The sequence below is a fragment of the Lithobates pipiens genome, unplaced genomic scaffold (assembly GCF_037356315.1).
Source record: "Lithobates pipiens isolate NorthernLeopardFrog02 unplaced genomic scaffold, aLitPip1_a1.2 Scaffold_16, whole genome shotgun sequence".
Lineage (NCBI taxonomy): Eukaryota > Metazoa > Chordata > Amphibia > Anura > Ranidae > Lithobates > Lithobates pipiens.
Genome location: NW_027507748.1, coordinates 419,739,928 through 419,757,484, shown reverse-complemented (window position 1 = coordinate 419,757,484; position 17,557 = coordinate 419,739,928). Strand labels below are relative to the sequence as shown.

General features: G+C 42.0%; 1 protein-coding gene across 11 annotated transcripts in view; it reads right to left on the bottom strand.

Moving 5' to 3' along the window:
* Positions 1-17,225, bottom strand: part of ABI3BP (ABI family member 3 binding protein) — a 465,661-nt gene extending 448,436 nt beyond the window's left edge. For 6 of the 11 annotated variants that reach the window (XM_077482511.1, XM_077482505.1, XM_077482508.1 and 3 more), the window contains exon 1: positions 17,040-17,223. In XM_077482511.1, coding sequence (XP_077338637.1) covers positions 17,040-17,118 — 79 coding nt within the window. In that variant the 5' untranslated portion in view covers positions 17,119-17,223. Of the gene's footprint in view, positions 1-17,039 lie in introns of all 11 variants that reach the window. The other 5 variants (XM_077482502.1, XM_077482506.1, XM_077482503.1 and 2 more) reach the window with 2 other exon arrangements.
* Positions 17,226-17,557: the final 332 nt, after the last annotated feature.

Below are 17,557 nucleotides of genomic sequence, written 5' to 3'. Positions count from 1 at the left end.
GGGCAGGGGGTTTTACAACCCCTTTAATGTTGGTTCTGCCTGACTGTTGACCATGTCTTTCTACAACTTCCTGGAATCCCTGCATGCTTTGCAGCTTCTTTTATGTTGTTTATGTTCAATTTTTAAGTGCTACATGTCCTATAGTACTCTGCTGCCTGCAAGTGGTGATTCCTGTACTGACTCCACCTTCTGAACTTCTCAGCATTTCTGTAGTTCATAAGGCAGGCTCTGTAAATTCTGTGATTCACAGAATTGCATAGAGCAGGTAAGTATGGCATGTTTGTTATTGTAATATAACAAAAAAAATCCTTTACAACCACTTTAACGAAGGGGGTAAAATGTGGCATGTAGCCTAGTCCTGGCAGTAATGATGGACAAAGGAGGGTGTAAACACCCTTTCTTTACCAAAGTTAGCTAATAATCACCAGATCACCTGAAGACATTCATTTTTGCATTTATTTCTGTCAAATATGAAAGTATATTTTAATCATTAAGAACTTTGAATGCAGTTTTGGTGGGGGTTATATGAATGGAGCAGGAGGAAACAGTGGACCATATACCATATATGTTGCTGATCCTCCTCAATTTTAGAACCTTTGGGATCACTTAGATATTTGGGAATGTAAGTGTGATCCCTATGCTTCACTAGAAGATTACATCAGGAATAAATGATACAGATCAATTTGGGGAGGATGGTAAATGTACTCCTATATAGTTGGATGGTGAAGCATTTTTTGAATGTCAATGATGAGAGCTAATGTTTAATTTGCATGTATCTGAAAATATCCTAACAGGGAGCCCAATTTTTTTTATATATATATTCTTGAACCAGCTATATACAGAAAGTGAAGTGTTAAAAAAAATCCGCAAATGCTGAAACATATTGGAACTCCACCAGCTGAAAGCACCAGGTGACTTTAGACCAGGCAAAATGATTGGGCTTCCCAAGAGTGCTTGCAGAGGTAGGTGTAGTGAGATGGGTTGCTGAAACATTTAATGGCATCCTAGACAGATCTCAGAGGACACATAGAATGAGACCTTGATTGAGGAGGCAGTCAAGTCAACACACAAAGTGAAGAAAAAAGGCATGTTAATGGGGTGGAAATTTTGATTGAGGAGGCAGTCAAGTCAACACACAAAGTGAAGAAAAAAGGCATTTTAATAGGGTGAAAATTTTCTCGGGTTTTTATTGCTTTGCTTGTCTTTCTCTCATAGGAACACTGTTGTTTCTTGTCCTTGTATCACCAGAACAGGAAGTGCGGGGAAAATATCACTAAGGAGGTAACAAACAGCAATAAAAACTTGACAGTTTTAACCCTCTTCATGATAAACAAAAAGAGCATTGGCCAGAGTTGGGTTTTAAAGTAGAGACTTCATGGGAAAAATATTTGGCTGCTAGTGCCAATGTCTTTCTAAAAATATTATTTTCTTGGTTGTTATTCTGACAAATTAGCATTAAAGACTAAGTTCATATTTTGTAAAAAAAAAAAAATATATAAAGGCACATAATTTAGCATTTAAAAAAAATATGCATGTATTTTTTTTTTTTTTTTTTACCATGGAGCCTGAAAAAGCATTGCCCTCACAATCAGTAGATCATTGGTGCAGTGTCAGGCTCCTGCTGACAGCTGTTTTTAAATTGTGACATCAGGAGCTGGGAGAGGATCCCCCGCCTGATGTCACAGTGGGCGATCAGGAGGGCTCAAGTCTGATATATTAATGACATGTTATATGTTACACCTTGAGTTGGTTACTAAAGGTGAACTTCACCAGAAATAAGTATGCAGATCTGAATAGTCAAAATCCTTAATAGCATACTTGTTCAGGATTAGTGATTATTAAAGTCAGAGGATGAAAATGATGGTCAGGCAATTAGCATTTGCGGAATGAGAAGCCAGCTATTGCTGTTTTTCTCAGGAAAGATTTCCTTTTAATATACAGTGAGGTTCTGAATGTCTTCCAAACGCCATTTTTACACTGAATATATAGCCTTTTACATGGAGATACTGCCGCCTGTAGTTAACTGTCTAAAGGCTGCAATCTTCTGCACGCTGTACCAAGTTAACAAATTATCAGAAACAACCATATACCGAAGAACATACCAAGACTGGAAGATCAGACGTTGGGCTCTCTCGGCTGCCAGAAGTGTACAGTTAACATAGTTACAGAGATATTCCAAGTAACAAGAAAGTAAAATGTAAAACATCTGCATAGTTTGGGCATACGCAATGCTGTATCTTCCAGAATGAGTGAGAATTGTACTGTATGTTTTTTCTACCTTGGAAAGGATCACAACTCATTATTACACTCCTAACACTAATGTAACTCAGAATCTGCCAAAATATGGACTTTACAAACATTTAAGTGCGGACATGGCCCCAAAACATTCTTTTGGCTTTCATCTCTCATGTTTTGAGTTTTGAGTTTGTAGTTTATTAACACATTTTTATACAATTATTAACCACTACAGTCTTGCCCAGTCTTTGACACTCTAAGGCTACTTTCACATGGGCCGTTGCAGGCACTGGCGGTAAAGCGGCGCTATATTTAGCGGAGCTTTACCGTCGTTTTAGCGGCGCTATGCAGCCACTAGTGGGGCAGTTTTAACCCCTGCTAGCCGACAAGAAAGGGTTAAAACTGCCCGCAAAGCGCCGCTTGAGCGGCGCTGCGCAGGCGGGTTTGCAGTGCTGCCCCATTGTTTTCTATGGGAAAGGGCGCTTTAGGAGCAGTAAATACACCGCTCCTACAGCGCTCCAAAGATGCAGCTTGCAGGACTTTTTTGACCATCCTGCAAGCGCGCCGCTCCAGTGTGAAAGGGGCCGAACCCTGTTTTCCTTTAGAGACTTGCTGGACTATAACAGTTTTTTGTGTATGTTTCAATACATGAGTTATTGTTCCATTTCCCTGCTACAGCCCAACTGCATTATCAACAGCACTGTCATATGTTTTTGTGATACTGCTAATGGATCTAACCAATTGTTTAAAAAAAATGAACTCAAATAATGTAGTCAGGGCTGCTGATAAGTGGGTACCACTGCTCCTCCTGTACTAGGCCCAGGCGTACATGGGGGCCCGGACAGCAGAGAGAACCTAATGTGGCCAGGACAAGGAAGGGGATCAATGCATTGGGGGAATTACAGGAATGATGCCCTGTGTGTCTCTCCCTGCAGAAGCTAAAAGCTGGTTTCTCTCCTTCTCCCTCCCACAGGCTTTCAGCTGCTGCGGGGAGAGACACACAGAGCATCGTACTTGCAATTAAATGTTCCCCACAGCAATAGTCCTCCCTGTCTTGCCCACATCTGATTCCCCCTGCTGTCTGCCCCCCCCCCCCCCCCGTGTGCCAAGCTCCCTTCCATTGCACTGCTGCCTTCACTTTCCTGCCAGCTGCTGCAGGCACACAGGGGGATGTTCAGGATGGAGAACAAGGGAAAGGGCCAGTAAATATGTAATTTACCAGCCCCTACCTTTAGTGAATGAACACAGTGAGTATTCAGTACTGATCACTCCTGTGTCCATTCATACCGTAAGTATAGTAAACTGTGTTTAATATGCTTCAGTTTATGAATGAACCGGAGCCTATATCTCCTGTTCATTCATCTTCAGTGTACTGCACAGCAAGAATCTATACCTTCAATTCCTTTTTCTGTCTTAAAGGTGAGATGTCAGGGGTCTGTTTAGACCCCTGATATGTCACCCAAGCCCCCCCCCCCCCCCCCATTGCATTGTAAAAAAAAAATGTAAAAAGGTAAGCCTCATTCACATGAGGATGCAATGACTGTATGAACACAGCTCCAGGTTCTAATTTGACAGGTGTGCAGGTGTGGATGAGTGGCCCCAAATACATAATGTAAGGCCACTTTCACACTGAGGCATTTTACAGGCATTTTTGTGCTAAAAATAGCACCTGAAAAGCTCCCATAAACTTCCTCTTTTGCAACCCCAGTGTGAAAGCCCAGGTGCTTTCACACTAGGGTGGTGCACTGACAGGACAGGAAAAAAAGTCCTGCAAGCAGATTCTTTGGGGCGGTGCACACACCGCTCCTAAACCGCCCCTGCCATTGAAATCAATGGGCAGTGCTGCCGAAGCCCCTGTGGGCGCTTCAAAACTTTTTTCGGCCACTATCAGGGGTTAAAAGTGCCTAAAAAGCGCCTAAAAAGCGTCTAAGAAGCAACACTAAAACGATGGTAAATCGCTGCTAAAACTAGCATTGCTTTACCGCAATGTGGCCGCCACTTCAGTGTCAAAGTGGCCTCTGTGTTTGGAGGCCATACACCTGCATCCACATACCTGTCAAATTAGGACCTGCAACTGTGTTCATACAGCTGGTGCATCTCATAGCATAACATAGGCTGTCTGCACACAGCAATAGCCATATAAAAAAAAAAACACGAATTCACTCTGTACAGGCCATAGCACCTATGCAAATGAGACCCAAAAACGAATTTAAACACATAACTTTATTTATTAACTCAATACAGTTTTATCTTTTAGATTTAGCAGAAATGTCATAAGTTATGCTATGTTTGTCTATGAGTGTATTTTTAAGTGAAAATATAATTTTGATTATTTTTTTTTGGGGGGGGGGGCTGTCAGGTATGCTGTGCGGGGGCCCCATGATTTCTAACAGCAGCCTTGAATATAGTTCATATACAGAGGTGTCCACAATATAAAAAAAAAGACCCAACAAATGTTTCTTCCAAGGGGCTAACTCTGTCTTATTAGGCAGCTTTTCCTATTGGATCTTGGGCAATAAACATCAGTCATATTGATTTGTTTTGAACCTAAATCTTTAATACCACAATGCAGGACTTGTTCACATAAATGAAGTGAAAACCATTAGTTAAACCTGACCAGCTTCTTTAAAGTGAAAACTGCTTTCAAGAGTTTAATTAAAAACAATTTTTGGGGGATTTCTTGTGTTTGCTGGAATTTACACAGACTACTGCATCAGCTATGTTGCAATGCTGTGATACGTAAACTTCACTTTTATTTAACCACTTGCTTACAGGGCACTTAAACCCCCTTCCTGCCCAGACCAATTTTCAGCTTTCAGCGCTGACACACTTTGAATGACAATTGCGCGGCCAAACAACACTGTACTCAAAATGAAATTTTTATAATTTTTTTTCACACAAATAGAGCTTTCTTTTGGTGGTATTTAATCACCATTTGGGTTTTTATTTTTTGCTAAACAAACAAAAAAAGACAAGCATTAAAAAAAAAACATGTTTCATTGTGGGCACTGATGGGCACTGATGGGCACTTATGGGCTTCACTGATGAATACAGATAAGGCGACACTGGTAGGTACAGATAAGGCGACACTGATAGGCACAGATAAGGGGACACTGATAGGCACAGATAAGAGGGCACTGATGGGCACTGATAAGACGACAACGATGGGCCCTGATTGGTGGTACTGATGGGTGACACTGATGGGTGGCACTGATGAGTGACACTGATGGGTGGCATTGATGGGTGGCACTGATGGGCACTGATGGGCAATGATAGATGGCACTGATGGGCACTGGTAGGTGGCACTGGTAGGTGGTATTGATAGGCAGCATTGGTAATGACGCACTGATTAATTTATAGGCAGCACTGTGAGCACTGATAGGTGGCATAGTGGGCACTGATAGGTGGCACTGCGAGGTGTCACTGAGGGCACTGATAGGTGGCACTGTGAGGTGACACTGTGGGCATTGATGGGTGGTACTGTTGGCACTGGTAGGTGGAGCTGGTGGGCACTGGTAGGTGGCGCTGATGGGCACTGGTGGTATCTTCACAATTGGGACCAATGTACCTCTCGCAGCCGCAGGTGACCGGCTTTTTTTCCCTCCTCACGCTATCAGCGTGAGGAGGGAAAATAGGCGATTACCGGCTTTGTTTACATCACATGATCAGCTGTCATTGGCTGACAGATGATCAAATGGTAGGGGGTGGGGATCAACCCCTTACTCTGATTTTTGATCAGGCGAGTCTCACAGATCACAGAGCGCGCCGTGTGCACCCTCCAGGGTTGCCCTCCCGGCAATTGGTGTCCACGCTGTAGCCGTCTTTTGGCTATAACACAGGCGGCAGGTGGTTAAACAATTGATATTGCATACAGAATTGCTGCAAAAGCCATTTTGTAATGTATTGTTATTAAAAAAAAACTTTCTATTTCAGTCTGCAGCCACTGTATTACAATACGACAACATGGAGGTATTTTATACTCCATTGGTGACCTCAGAAATGTCATACTTTTATGATTGGCTCCCTGATTTTATCACATGTCTGCACCAGTATACTAATAACATTTAGGTATCACTAAAATAGGAATTTCATTCTTCGGCAAAAGAACTCCCTAAGAAACATTTTCTAGAGGAATGCAGACACTGTAGCTTTGCTCATTAGAATATTGGAATTTCACCAGGTGGTCCTATTCAGGAATCAGTCTGGATAGGGCACAGTGAAACAAAAAACGAATTCTCCAGAACAGAAAAATTTAGGAATCTAGGCCTGAACATGAGAAAATTCCGGCAGCCGCAACACTCAATGTGGGATTAACCTATTTAGAGGTAATTTTTTTTTTTTTACACACCACAAGTCTCAAAAATCTTTTTGCCTGGACTTACACTTTAAGTTCTGATTGAAGCAGCCATTCACTAATGAAAAAACTGATAACTAGTTCTGGGGTAATGACTAGGTAAATAGGTTTTGCTATGCTGGGCCAGAATATATGTATGCAGCATGGTTTGGTGAACTGCTGTTTGCATCAGTGCTTAATCATAGCCAAGGTATTTGGTTTAGTGCCTCTAAGTAATTATGCCTAGTTTTTAAGGAAATCCTTCCTGCTAGGGTTCCTAAATTCTCTAACATGCCAGTGGCTGACAGAAACAGCCAATGTCCACTTTCCTTACTTAAAGCAGTTGTAAATCCTTTCCTATACCCAGTGAAGTGAACAGCCTCAGATGATACACAGAGGTGAAACAAATCCTCCTACATAAGTTTTACTTGTTGATCTTCAGTCTTCTCCTCTCTACGCCAGTTCAAAAGGGCAAAAAGGTGTTCAAATCTTTCTTTATTGGTCAGGAGCAGAGAGGAGGGGGCAGAGAGCCTGCAGTTACAGAGTGTGAGAGCTGATTGGAGGAAAGGAACACACCCCCCTTCACACAGCAGAAGAGCTGTGTTGTGAATAGACAAGCTGTGTGCTTATCCCCCTCTCCAACACAAATTTATCTCATGTGTTGGAAATACTTCTCAGAAATGACTCATGCTGGTAACAGAGGAATGAAGTACCTGAGAAAAATGACACTCAGAGCTTTGGAGAGAGATACATAAACACTACAGATATATGTGTTTTGCTCAGATTCCATGAATGAGATTTGCAACCACTTTAATCATTACTCTCAATATACATTATAGTTATGCTTTCCCAGAAATCTGTTGACACTTGCTTTACAAGTGTAAGAACCTCTGTGTACTATAATTTAATCAGCTGGTCCCTCCTTTACAATCTCATCAACAGGCAATTTAAAATAAAACCATTTCATTTTCATCACATTCCCTATTTTATACCCAGTGACATTATCACTAGGTTGCTGTGCTTCTCTACACATTGTAGGCAGATCATGGCTGGCTGGAGGGGCAGACAAGGTGCTGAAAAAATTAAGTTATAAGAAGCTGCATTCTCATGCAGGCAGTCCTAGGTAATTGCCACATGGTAATGCTGCACCGCCATGATTGAAACAACTGAAATCCAATGAATGAAAGGAGCAGGCTAGGGACAGCAAAGGAGTAAAGGAATTCAATGGTGCTGAATTTCCTTCATCAAAAAAAGAGGTGTGCTCTGAGATGCTGCAGCTTCTCATGCACACGGTGAGCAGCTCACAGTGTACAGTGAAATCGGACTAAGTGTTTTCCGTATAGAAGAGGAGCCTGTACAGCAGTAGACTGAAGGTAAGGCTGGAGTTCATCTTTAAAGTGGTTATAAACTCTAAAAAATAAAAAATAAAAACCTGCAGGACAAAAGGCATAATGAGCTAGTATGCATCGCATGTATGCTGTTGCAGCGGTCCCCGTACACCGCTGTGACCAGTGACATGCCTCCCGGAATTATTTCTGGGTTTGCGGGTTCAGCGATGTGATTGGCTGTAGCCGCGATGATGTCACTCCTGTACACGCATGCAGAGAGCCACCGGTCGCGGCACAGCTGATGGAGAAATGGCACAAGCGAGCCGTTCCTTTAGTGTGCCTGTGCTGATGACGTCGGCACGTGCGGATATAGTGAATACCTCCTAAATGGTGCAGGTTTAGGAGATATTCACAGTACCTATAGGTAAGCCTTATTATAGTTTTACCTGTAGGTTAAAGTGGTTTAACATGGTTTACAACCACTTTAAGGTGTAGTAGCTGACTACTATTTCAAACCATTAGTGGTCTTGTGGCTCTGTATGAAACCCTAGAAAATGAGCTGTAAAAAAGGGGATATTCCGTCTTTGGAATTCTAAATTAATTTTTACTAAGCAACTTTCAGTGTAAAGTATAAGATCTAGCTATGAAAGCTATATCAAATCTGGCAGTAACTTCATTTTAATTGACATGCTGAACTAATAAAACAAGGTAACTCAGATTTTCAGTAAGTGCAACAATCCTTCCAAAATCGTGCTCTAATCATATTGCTTTCTGATTGCTTTAGACACATAACACATTTCCATTTCTCTTTACATTTGTATTGAATAAGACAGGTTAAAAATACTTACAGCCTACAGTTGATAGAAAGGAAAGAAGACCTTCTTATAACATATGGTGCAGTTATAACAAGGACAAAATTATTTTCTAATCCCCCAAGGCATTCCTTAATCAACAGTATTTCTTAGAAACATTGAGACCCAGTTCTATTTTTTGCATTTAGAAACACATTCAGCTTTTTTAAGCAGTCTATAGAGTTGATTAAACAAGCTCCAGTGGAAGTCTCTCTCTTATTGTACAGCTTTTACTGTGAGGTCACACTGAGGCAGCACGGCTTACAGCGCGACTGGCTCAGGCGCCCTGGACGCGACCGCTGCGGCGACTTGCAAAACGACTTCTGTATAGAAGTCAATGCAAGTCGCCTCAAGTCGCCCCCAAAGTCGTACAGGAACCTATTTCTAAGTCAGAGTGTGACTCCGATTAGAATGGTTCCATTGCACAGAACGGGATGCTACTTGCCAGGCGGCTAAGTCGCCTGACAAGTCGTCCTAGTGTGAACCGACACTGAGTTTTTTATGTCATTTAAGGGATCCAAACAGTCATTACACAGTGACATGAACTGTATGATGCAGTAAAAGATGCCCAAATATGAATTGAGCTTGTTACAATATAAAGATGCAACAAGCTTACAATTTGGAAAATGACAACATTAATACATATGTTTTCATACTGCTATCTACAAATTAAAGTGGTATTAAAGCTTTGCTTTTTTTTTTTTTTTTAAATAACAGACATGTTATCAGCAGCTCTAATCCTCTTCTTTTTGGGTCAGGTCTCCCTCCGGCCCTCCTGGTTCCTCCCCCTCCAGCAGTGCTCCCAGAGAAAGCTGCTTGCCCTGGGGGCACCACTGCATGCTCACTCTTGAGCCGCTGTTATATACGTTCATAAGACACTTAAGCCCCGTACACACGAGCAGACTTTTCAACATCCAAAGTCCGACGGAATGATTCCGTCAGACTATTCGATCGTGTGTGGGCTGCAACAGACTTTTGATTCGCAAAAGTCTGACGGACTTTAGAAAATGGAACATGCTTCAAATTTTTCCGCCGGACCCAGTTCCTACCGAAAAATTTGCTCGTGTGTATGCTATTCCGACGGACTAAAACCGACGCTAGGGCAGCTATTGGCTACTGGCTATGAACTTCCTTATTCGAGTCCAGTCGTACGTCATCACGTTCGAATCCGTCGGAGTTTGGTGTGGTTGTGTGTGGCCAAGTCCGCTCAGTTGAAAAGTCCGTCAGAACTCTGTCGGAACTCCGGCAGAACTCCGGCAGAACTCCTTCGGATGTCTGTCGGACATAAGTCCTCTTGTGTGTACGGGGCTTTAGAGCCATGGCTTGGCACCCCTCCCACTCTCTGCTCATTGGCTTACTGGCTGTGATTGACAGCAGTGGGAGCCAATGAAGAAGGAGAGTCCCGGGACAGCCAAGGCTATCGTAAAAATTACTGGATTGGATAGGGGGCTCAGGTAAGGAATGAAGGGGTTTGGGGGAGAGGAGCTGCACACAGAAACACAGAAGGTTTTTTACCTTCATGCATAGAATGCATGAAAGTAAAAAGCCTTCAGCCTTTAGAATCACTTGAAGGCAGATTAAAAAAAAATCTTTTGTAACATGCAACTCTCTCAAATCATCTGGGAATCATTTCTAAATTCAAATATTTATCTAGATGCCAACCATCAATTATGTTCTTTTTTAAATGGTGACACAGGAAGAAGAGCAAAAGCAGGATGGAACAATGACAATGTGCAAGACCATTAAGCAAAAACCTTGTTAATTCAGGTAATGCAGCTAATGAATATATTTTACTAAATGCATTGATTCTATTAGTGTTGTTAGCTTACTTGGGGAGGGGGGGCTTTAGGCAGATATATGCTGGTGGTGTGCTGCACTTTTTCAATGTAAAATAAAAGGGAGATTGCTCGAACTGCATGTGGATGCAGTTGGCAATTTTTATTCAGTTTCAAGCACCTTCCCTTCACTGCGAATCCCAAAATATAGTTCAATCAACAACCAGAATGAACTAAAATGTGAAGTTGAAACTTGACAATACATTGACAAATTTTATACAGTTTGTAAAAAGGTGAAATCAAAAACAGAACAAAAACAGACATGTAAGGACAGTTTAAAGGGTTCATTGAGAAACTCAAAAAGATCTTGTATGTGTTTACTTTAATCAGAGATAAAGAGAAAATGTCACCAGCACACCAGGATCTCCAAAAATGGGTCCAAAACTTTAATCAATGATCACATAGTTTCAAAAAAGGCAACGTTTCTGAGCCACACAGGACCCCTTCATCAGGCATGTGACCTGTCACATGCCTGATGAAGGGGTCCCGCACGGCTCTGAAACTTCAACTTTTTTGTAACTATGTGATCATTGATTAAAGTTTTGGACCCATTTTTGGAGATCCTGGTGTTCTGGTGACATTTTCTCTTTATGACTGTTTATGATTCCAGCTGATGGTCGCTTCAGCACCCAAATGAAAATACAGCCATCTTTGCAGGAACATGTGCGTTAGGAATATTACATTGGACTTTAATCAGAGAACTCCATATGCATGCTCTTCATTGAAGATATTTTTTGAGCTTTATATTAATACTACAGTACATTATATTTCTTTCTTCTCTGAAAAATAGGGCAAAATATAAAAAGTTATCAAAACTTCACCTTCATGAGCTTAATGGAGATATCCCCTGTACTTTAAACCATGGTACAATTCCCCACTGGATGTTGATTTAATGAGACAGCAGGGTGTTGTGTACTCCTACTGGTATACTATTACACCACCTGCATAGAGGTTGTACATTTTCCCAGTTTTGCAGGTTTACTCTGGATACTCCATTTTCATTCAACATTTTAAATCCATATTGTTCGGTTAATTGGCTTACATCAGTGGGTCAGGGACTGATGTGAATGGTTTAGCTTTCCCTATAAACAACGGTCGCTCATTTGTTTTTTTAACATCTTTTTTGAGGAACCCTCCTCACACTTTCTAGAATCTAGCCAAGAGAGAATGACATGGTAAGTTGTCTGTAGCCTCCTCCTGGGTTACTTACATCAACCATTCCAGGAGGCCTTGGGGTAGTTTACAGTGCATGGACCATGAAGCATGCACATCATCAGGATACCTGCTGCAAGAACCTGGAAGAGACAGCTGGCTCCCAATGCCCTCAGAAAAAAAAAAAACGATGAGGGTGTGGGACTTGAGGCGCAAAAGTGGAGTGGCAGATCCCTATAGAACACTGCTGGCCTGACATGGTACAAATTCTGTCTGGTGAGGGATATGGTAGACAGTGTTATACCGCGTACACGCAATCTGACTTTTCGACTGACTTGGTCCTGCGGACAATCCGATGGACTTTGCAGCTGAGATCCACCGGACTTTCAAACGAACGGACTTGGCCACACACGATCACTCCAAAAGTCTGACGGATTTGAACGTGATGATGTAGAATAAGGAAGTTCATAGCCAGTAGCCAATAGCTGCCCTAACGTTGGTTTTAGTCCATCGGACTAGCACACAGACGACCGGATTGTCCGCTAAAAGCCGAGTCCGGCGGACAAATTTGAAGGCAGTCTTATTTCTAGGTCCGAGCCCACACACAATCCAATTGTCCGATGGACTCTGGCCTGCCGGACCAAGTCCGCCAGAAAGTCTGATCGTGTGTATGCGGCATAATTGTTTTGTTTGTCCTGTGCAAAGCCCTTCCATGTGCACCTTACTGTAAAAGCTAGTTATAAATTAGAGTGTTTGTCATTTTTGTTTAGTTTGATGGATTAGGCATGGCGAAATACTAAATGCCTTTAGCTACCATTGTGCTTTGCTGGGCTTCTATTGTATCTCTGCACCTTTAAAAGGGAATGAGCTCCCTCCAGCCATACCGGCCTTTAAATTATCTATTGCTTTATATGCTCCAACATGAAGGATCTCATAGACTAGAGTTTGGAGAAAGGAAGAGAACATCCTGCCAGCAATTTCCCCACTGTATACAGCCAGATCAGGGCGCCCTGAACAACAATACTGGTGACATATGCCCAATTCCGTGTTAACATTCCTTTGGGTTGATCTGCTATATGCTCTATGGCCCAGTTCTCATCCAAAGGTTGGATCAGGTCTCAAGCATTTATCAATACTTTTTTATTAGTGCTTAGTAACACAAATATTTATAACTTGTTACAAACCTGACAAAATCTCTCTCCAGTTTATGTCAGACTTTCCCATACATAAAAAATAGTCTACTGAGATACTTTTGTTACCTTTACGTGTCTTATTTCCTTACTGTGTCCAATCGGAGGTGAAAAAACAAATTCTACACCTGATTGCATTCAGTGAAGACTTTGGATCCAGCACAACGTTCCAGAATCGGTCTTTTAGTGTACTGCCAATACAGCTTAAAAGTGAATTAACAGATGAACTGTATTCTCACATTACCTGTTATGTTTAAGCACCTATTTTCCATGGCAGTAATATATTATTATTAAGTGATCTGTATGTCATAAAAACATTTTATGTCTATAGTTTTTTTTGTTACATTTTGCAATCAAAATCAGAAAACCAAGTATAATTTTGTGGTGCTAAGACATTTGTATGGAATTTGTTAATGATTACAAGAAAGGCAGTGAGATAGATCCCCTGCAGCCAGTAACATTAGCCACCCCCCATGCTGTCAGCTTTAATAGCTCCAAGCAACAATAGATCCAACCCAGCAACAGCAGATCCCCAGCAACATTAGACTTCCTGCGAAAAATATCCCCAGCAGCAACAGATCCCCTCCCCGCCAACATTGGACCCCCTGCAAAATAATACCCCCTAGCAACAACAGATCAACCTTAGGAACAATAGACCCCTACCAACAATAGACCCCCCACCAGTCAACAACAATAGACCCCTCCCTAAACAATAGTTTCCGCAGCAGCAACAAATCCCCTCCCCGCCAACATTAGACTCCCTGCAAAATAATACCCCCTAGCAACAACATATCCACCCCAGGAACTATAGACTCCTACCAGCAACAGTAGATCTCATAGCAGCCAGCATAAATAGCAATCAGCAACAATAGACCCCTCCCTCAACAGTAGATCTATCCTAGCAACAATTGACCACCAGCAACATAGGACCCTCTTCCTCTCCATAAACAGTAGACCCCTCCCTCAACAATAGATCCCCAGCAACATTAAACTCCCTGCAACAAAATACCCCCTATCAACAACAGATCCACCCCAGGAACAATAGACCCCTACCAGCAACAATAGATCCTACAGCAGCTAGCATTAATAGACCCTCCAGAAATCAGCAACAATAGATCCCTTGCTCAACAGTAGATCCCACCCAGCAATAATTGACTCTCCAGCAACATAACCCTACTCCAACAACAATAGATTCCACCCTCAACAATAGACCCCCCCCCCCCCCCAGTTACAATAGATCCCCCAGCAGCTAGCATTAATAGGCCCCTCTCTCAATAGGAGATCATTCTCAGCAAAAATTGACCTATCAGCAACATAAGAGCCCACCAGCAACAATAGATTCCCCAGTCACCAGCATTACCAGACCCTCCAGCAGCCATCAACAATAGACCCACCAGCAACAGAACGGCCCCCTACAGCAACAATATACCCCTTCTTCAATGGTAGATCCCTTCTCCCAGCAGCCAGCATCAGTTTACCCTCCAGCACACCCCAGCTCCCCTTGCTATTACATACATTCAGTGCTGGAGGTGCTGGAACTGCGTTCCTGGTTAAAACCCCTGCCAGGTTTTCTTTTCATCGGTTTCTTTTTGAGATTTCGCTTTCTGTTTCATAGACACAACGTGAAGTAAGAGAAGATCTTTCCAAAGTGAGGGGAAATCCCTTTTAGCATAGCTCCCAACTGTCCCTGATTTCAAGGGACTGTCCCTGATTTGGAGCAAAGTCCCTCATTCCTCCTCATTTGTCCTTCATTTTGGTCTGATCCATATAATTGTATAAAAAAATGCACTTTTTATCTTTCAAAAAGTGTTTCCCAGTGCTAAACTAAAAAAAAAAAAACCCTTATGGATTTAATTAACCTCTTTTTTTGGCTAATTCTCCTTTAAGGGGGTGTGGCAGGGGGCGTGTCATATGCCTACATACGTTTGCTAGTAGGTGTCCCTCATTCCCATCTCAAAATGTTGGGAGGTATGCTTTTAGACAGTTGTCACCTAAAAAGTTGTCCACTTGTTTGTGCAGGTTTTCATTCTCTGACAATTTCTGATTTATTCTTGTTCCGGAGACAACTATACAATTTTATATTTCCATCACTTTTTATCTTGGTGACAATGGCCACTAGGAGAAATAAAGATGGTGCCCCTGCCCAGCGGGAATACAGACAGTATCATAACCCCAAAGTGACATTAGTTCTAACCGTTTCCTAAATCTAAAAGCCTCTTCTCTGGAGGCTACGAGGCAACCTACTGCAGATGTGCATGCACTGCTGTCTGCAATCAGGGGCCAGCTGCCTGGAAAAGACAGCTGGCTCCTGATAAAGTAAGCAAAGAAGATGGTGGTGTGGGCCCTGGTATGCTACTGCAGAGCAGCAGACTATAGCAGGACAATGCTGGATTTTCTGGCCGCATGAGTATATGTTTTGAGGCTAACCCAACAAAAGTTTGAGCTTTAGGCTCGGTCCACACTTCCGCGACTTGGGATCTGACTTGTGAAACCCCAAGTTGCGTGACATGTGTAACCCAAAAAAGTTTGAGCTTTAGGATCGGTTCACACTTCTGTGACTTGGCATCCAACATATGAGACCCCAGGTTGCGTGACATGTGTAACCCAACAAAAGTTTCAGCTTTAGGCTCGGTTCACACTTCTGTGACTTGGCATCCGACGTGTGAGACCCCACGTTGCGTGACATGTAACTCAAAAAAAGTTTGAGTTTTAGGCTCAGTTCACACTTCTGTCACTTGGCATCCGACATATGAGACCCCAAGTTGCGCGACATGTGTAACCCAACAAAAGTTTGAGCATTAGGCTCGGTTTACACTTCTATGACTTGGCATCCGACTTTTGAGACCCCAAGTTGCGTGACATGTGTAACCCAACAAAAGTTTGAGCTTTAGGCTTGGTTCACACCCTTGCAACTTGGCATCTGACTTGTGGGACCCCCAAGTCGAGTGACGTGTAACCCAACAAAATTTGGGCTTTAGGCTCGGGTTAACTCTCCCGCGACTTGGTATTACACTTGTGAAACTCTATGCCATTTGATATGTGGAATCTCATGTTAGTCAATGAGAGCTGTCTTAATTAGTACTACTGAAGTTGCTCCGACTTTAGAAAAGGTTCCCGTACTACTTCAAGGCGACTTCTATCAGACTTGTGCCTCAAAGTAGTACTTAAGTCTCCAGAAAGTCTCCTGGCAAAGTCTCACTGGAGGTCAGGGCAGTGTGAACCGAACCTTAGGTGCACTTTATTGACATTTATAGTTACATTCCTTTTTTGATAATGCTATTTTTATATGAAAATTTCAGAACTCAGCATCACTGACTATTGAAATATCCTCTTAACATAAAGTTTACCAACAAATCTACATCGCAACTATTCCACATATAAATCAGAACCTTCCTTTCTACAGTATAACATCTGAGTGATACAGTACAACTCCTGTAAAGTATCCCTAGCTGTGCTGGGCTGGAACACAGTCAAGAATGAAGAAGAAACATGTGTCACTAAACTTTTACTATTCCCAATGGCAGTGTCACGCTGAAAATGATAGAGGATTTAGATGACTTCAAACATGTTCCAACATCAACCCACACATGATTATACTAATTAGGGACATGCCCTTAATATGGTTCAAAATCGGACACAAGTGGAAAAAAAAAAATACATATGCCAACCGCTATAAAGCCAAACAATATCACATGCAGAATCTTTTATTTCATACTCCAGCTGTTCTATCTGTACAATTACTATCTGCCAAAAAACTGATTACATTGGACTATCCACCCAGGCAGAGGGGGAGTGTCTGTGTTTTGCTAATCTGTGCACATTAATGAAAAAAAGGTATAGTAACACACTTTATATAACAATATAGATAAGCGAATGCAGCTCATGTCAACAAGCAAAAACTTAGCATACAATAACACAAAACAGTGCACAGCAAAGTGATAGATGCAGTAGCAAGATTAACACATTGCATGATCAGCTAGTGATCACAATTGATGGATTTCAGAACACAGGCATATAACATTGCACTTTGCATCACCTGCCTATGAACTTTTTTTTTTTTTTTAAGTAACCCCCCAAAGACATTTAAAAACTGCTTTGCTTTTTCAATTACTTGCCTTTTGGCAGCTTCTGTGCATGTCCAAGATGTGCAGATATAACTCCAAAGAGAAACAGGAAAACGACCCTTGAAATCATGATCCCAAGTCCCCCCCAGCCAAGCACAATGAGATAGATAGATGCTGGTATGAAACACTCAGCAAGGTAGCTGAGTTTAAACTTCTCTCCTTCCAGTGACAGGGGTTGGAACTTGACAGCTAAGTTTTAGGTGGGTGGAGACATGACGACACTCTCTCCAAAAAATGTTTCTCTTGATTTGCATATGTGTAATAATATCAGATTGCTTATGTAATCATATTCTGGTTACTATTAAACATTGTAGAAGAGGCAGTTGGATATAAAAGCAGTGGATTCTGCTTTCTCTATTAGGGGAAAACTATATGATTTTGGAAAAGTGAAGTTTTTGAGGAATGTGGAACTTCCTTAATTGTTGAACTGTTACTGTGAGCAAGGTAGAGGTAATAGTCCTGTTATTATCATTAAACTATCACGGCTGTGCTAAAAATAGATAGTGGAA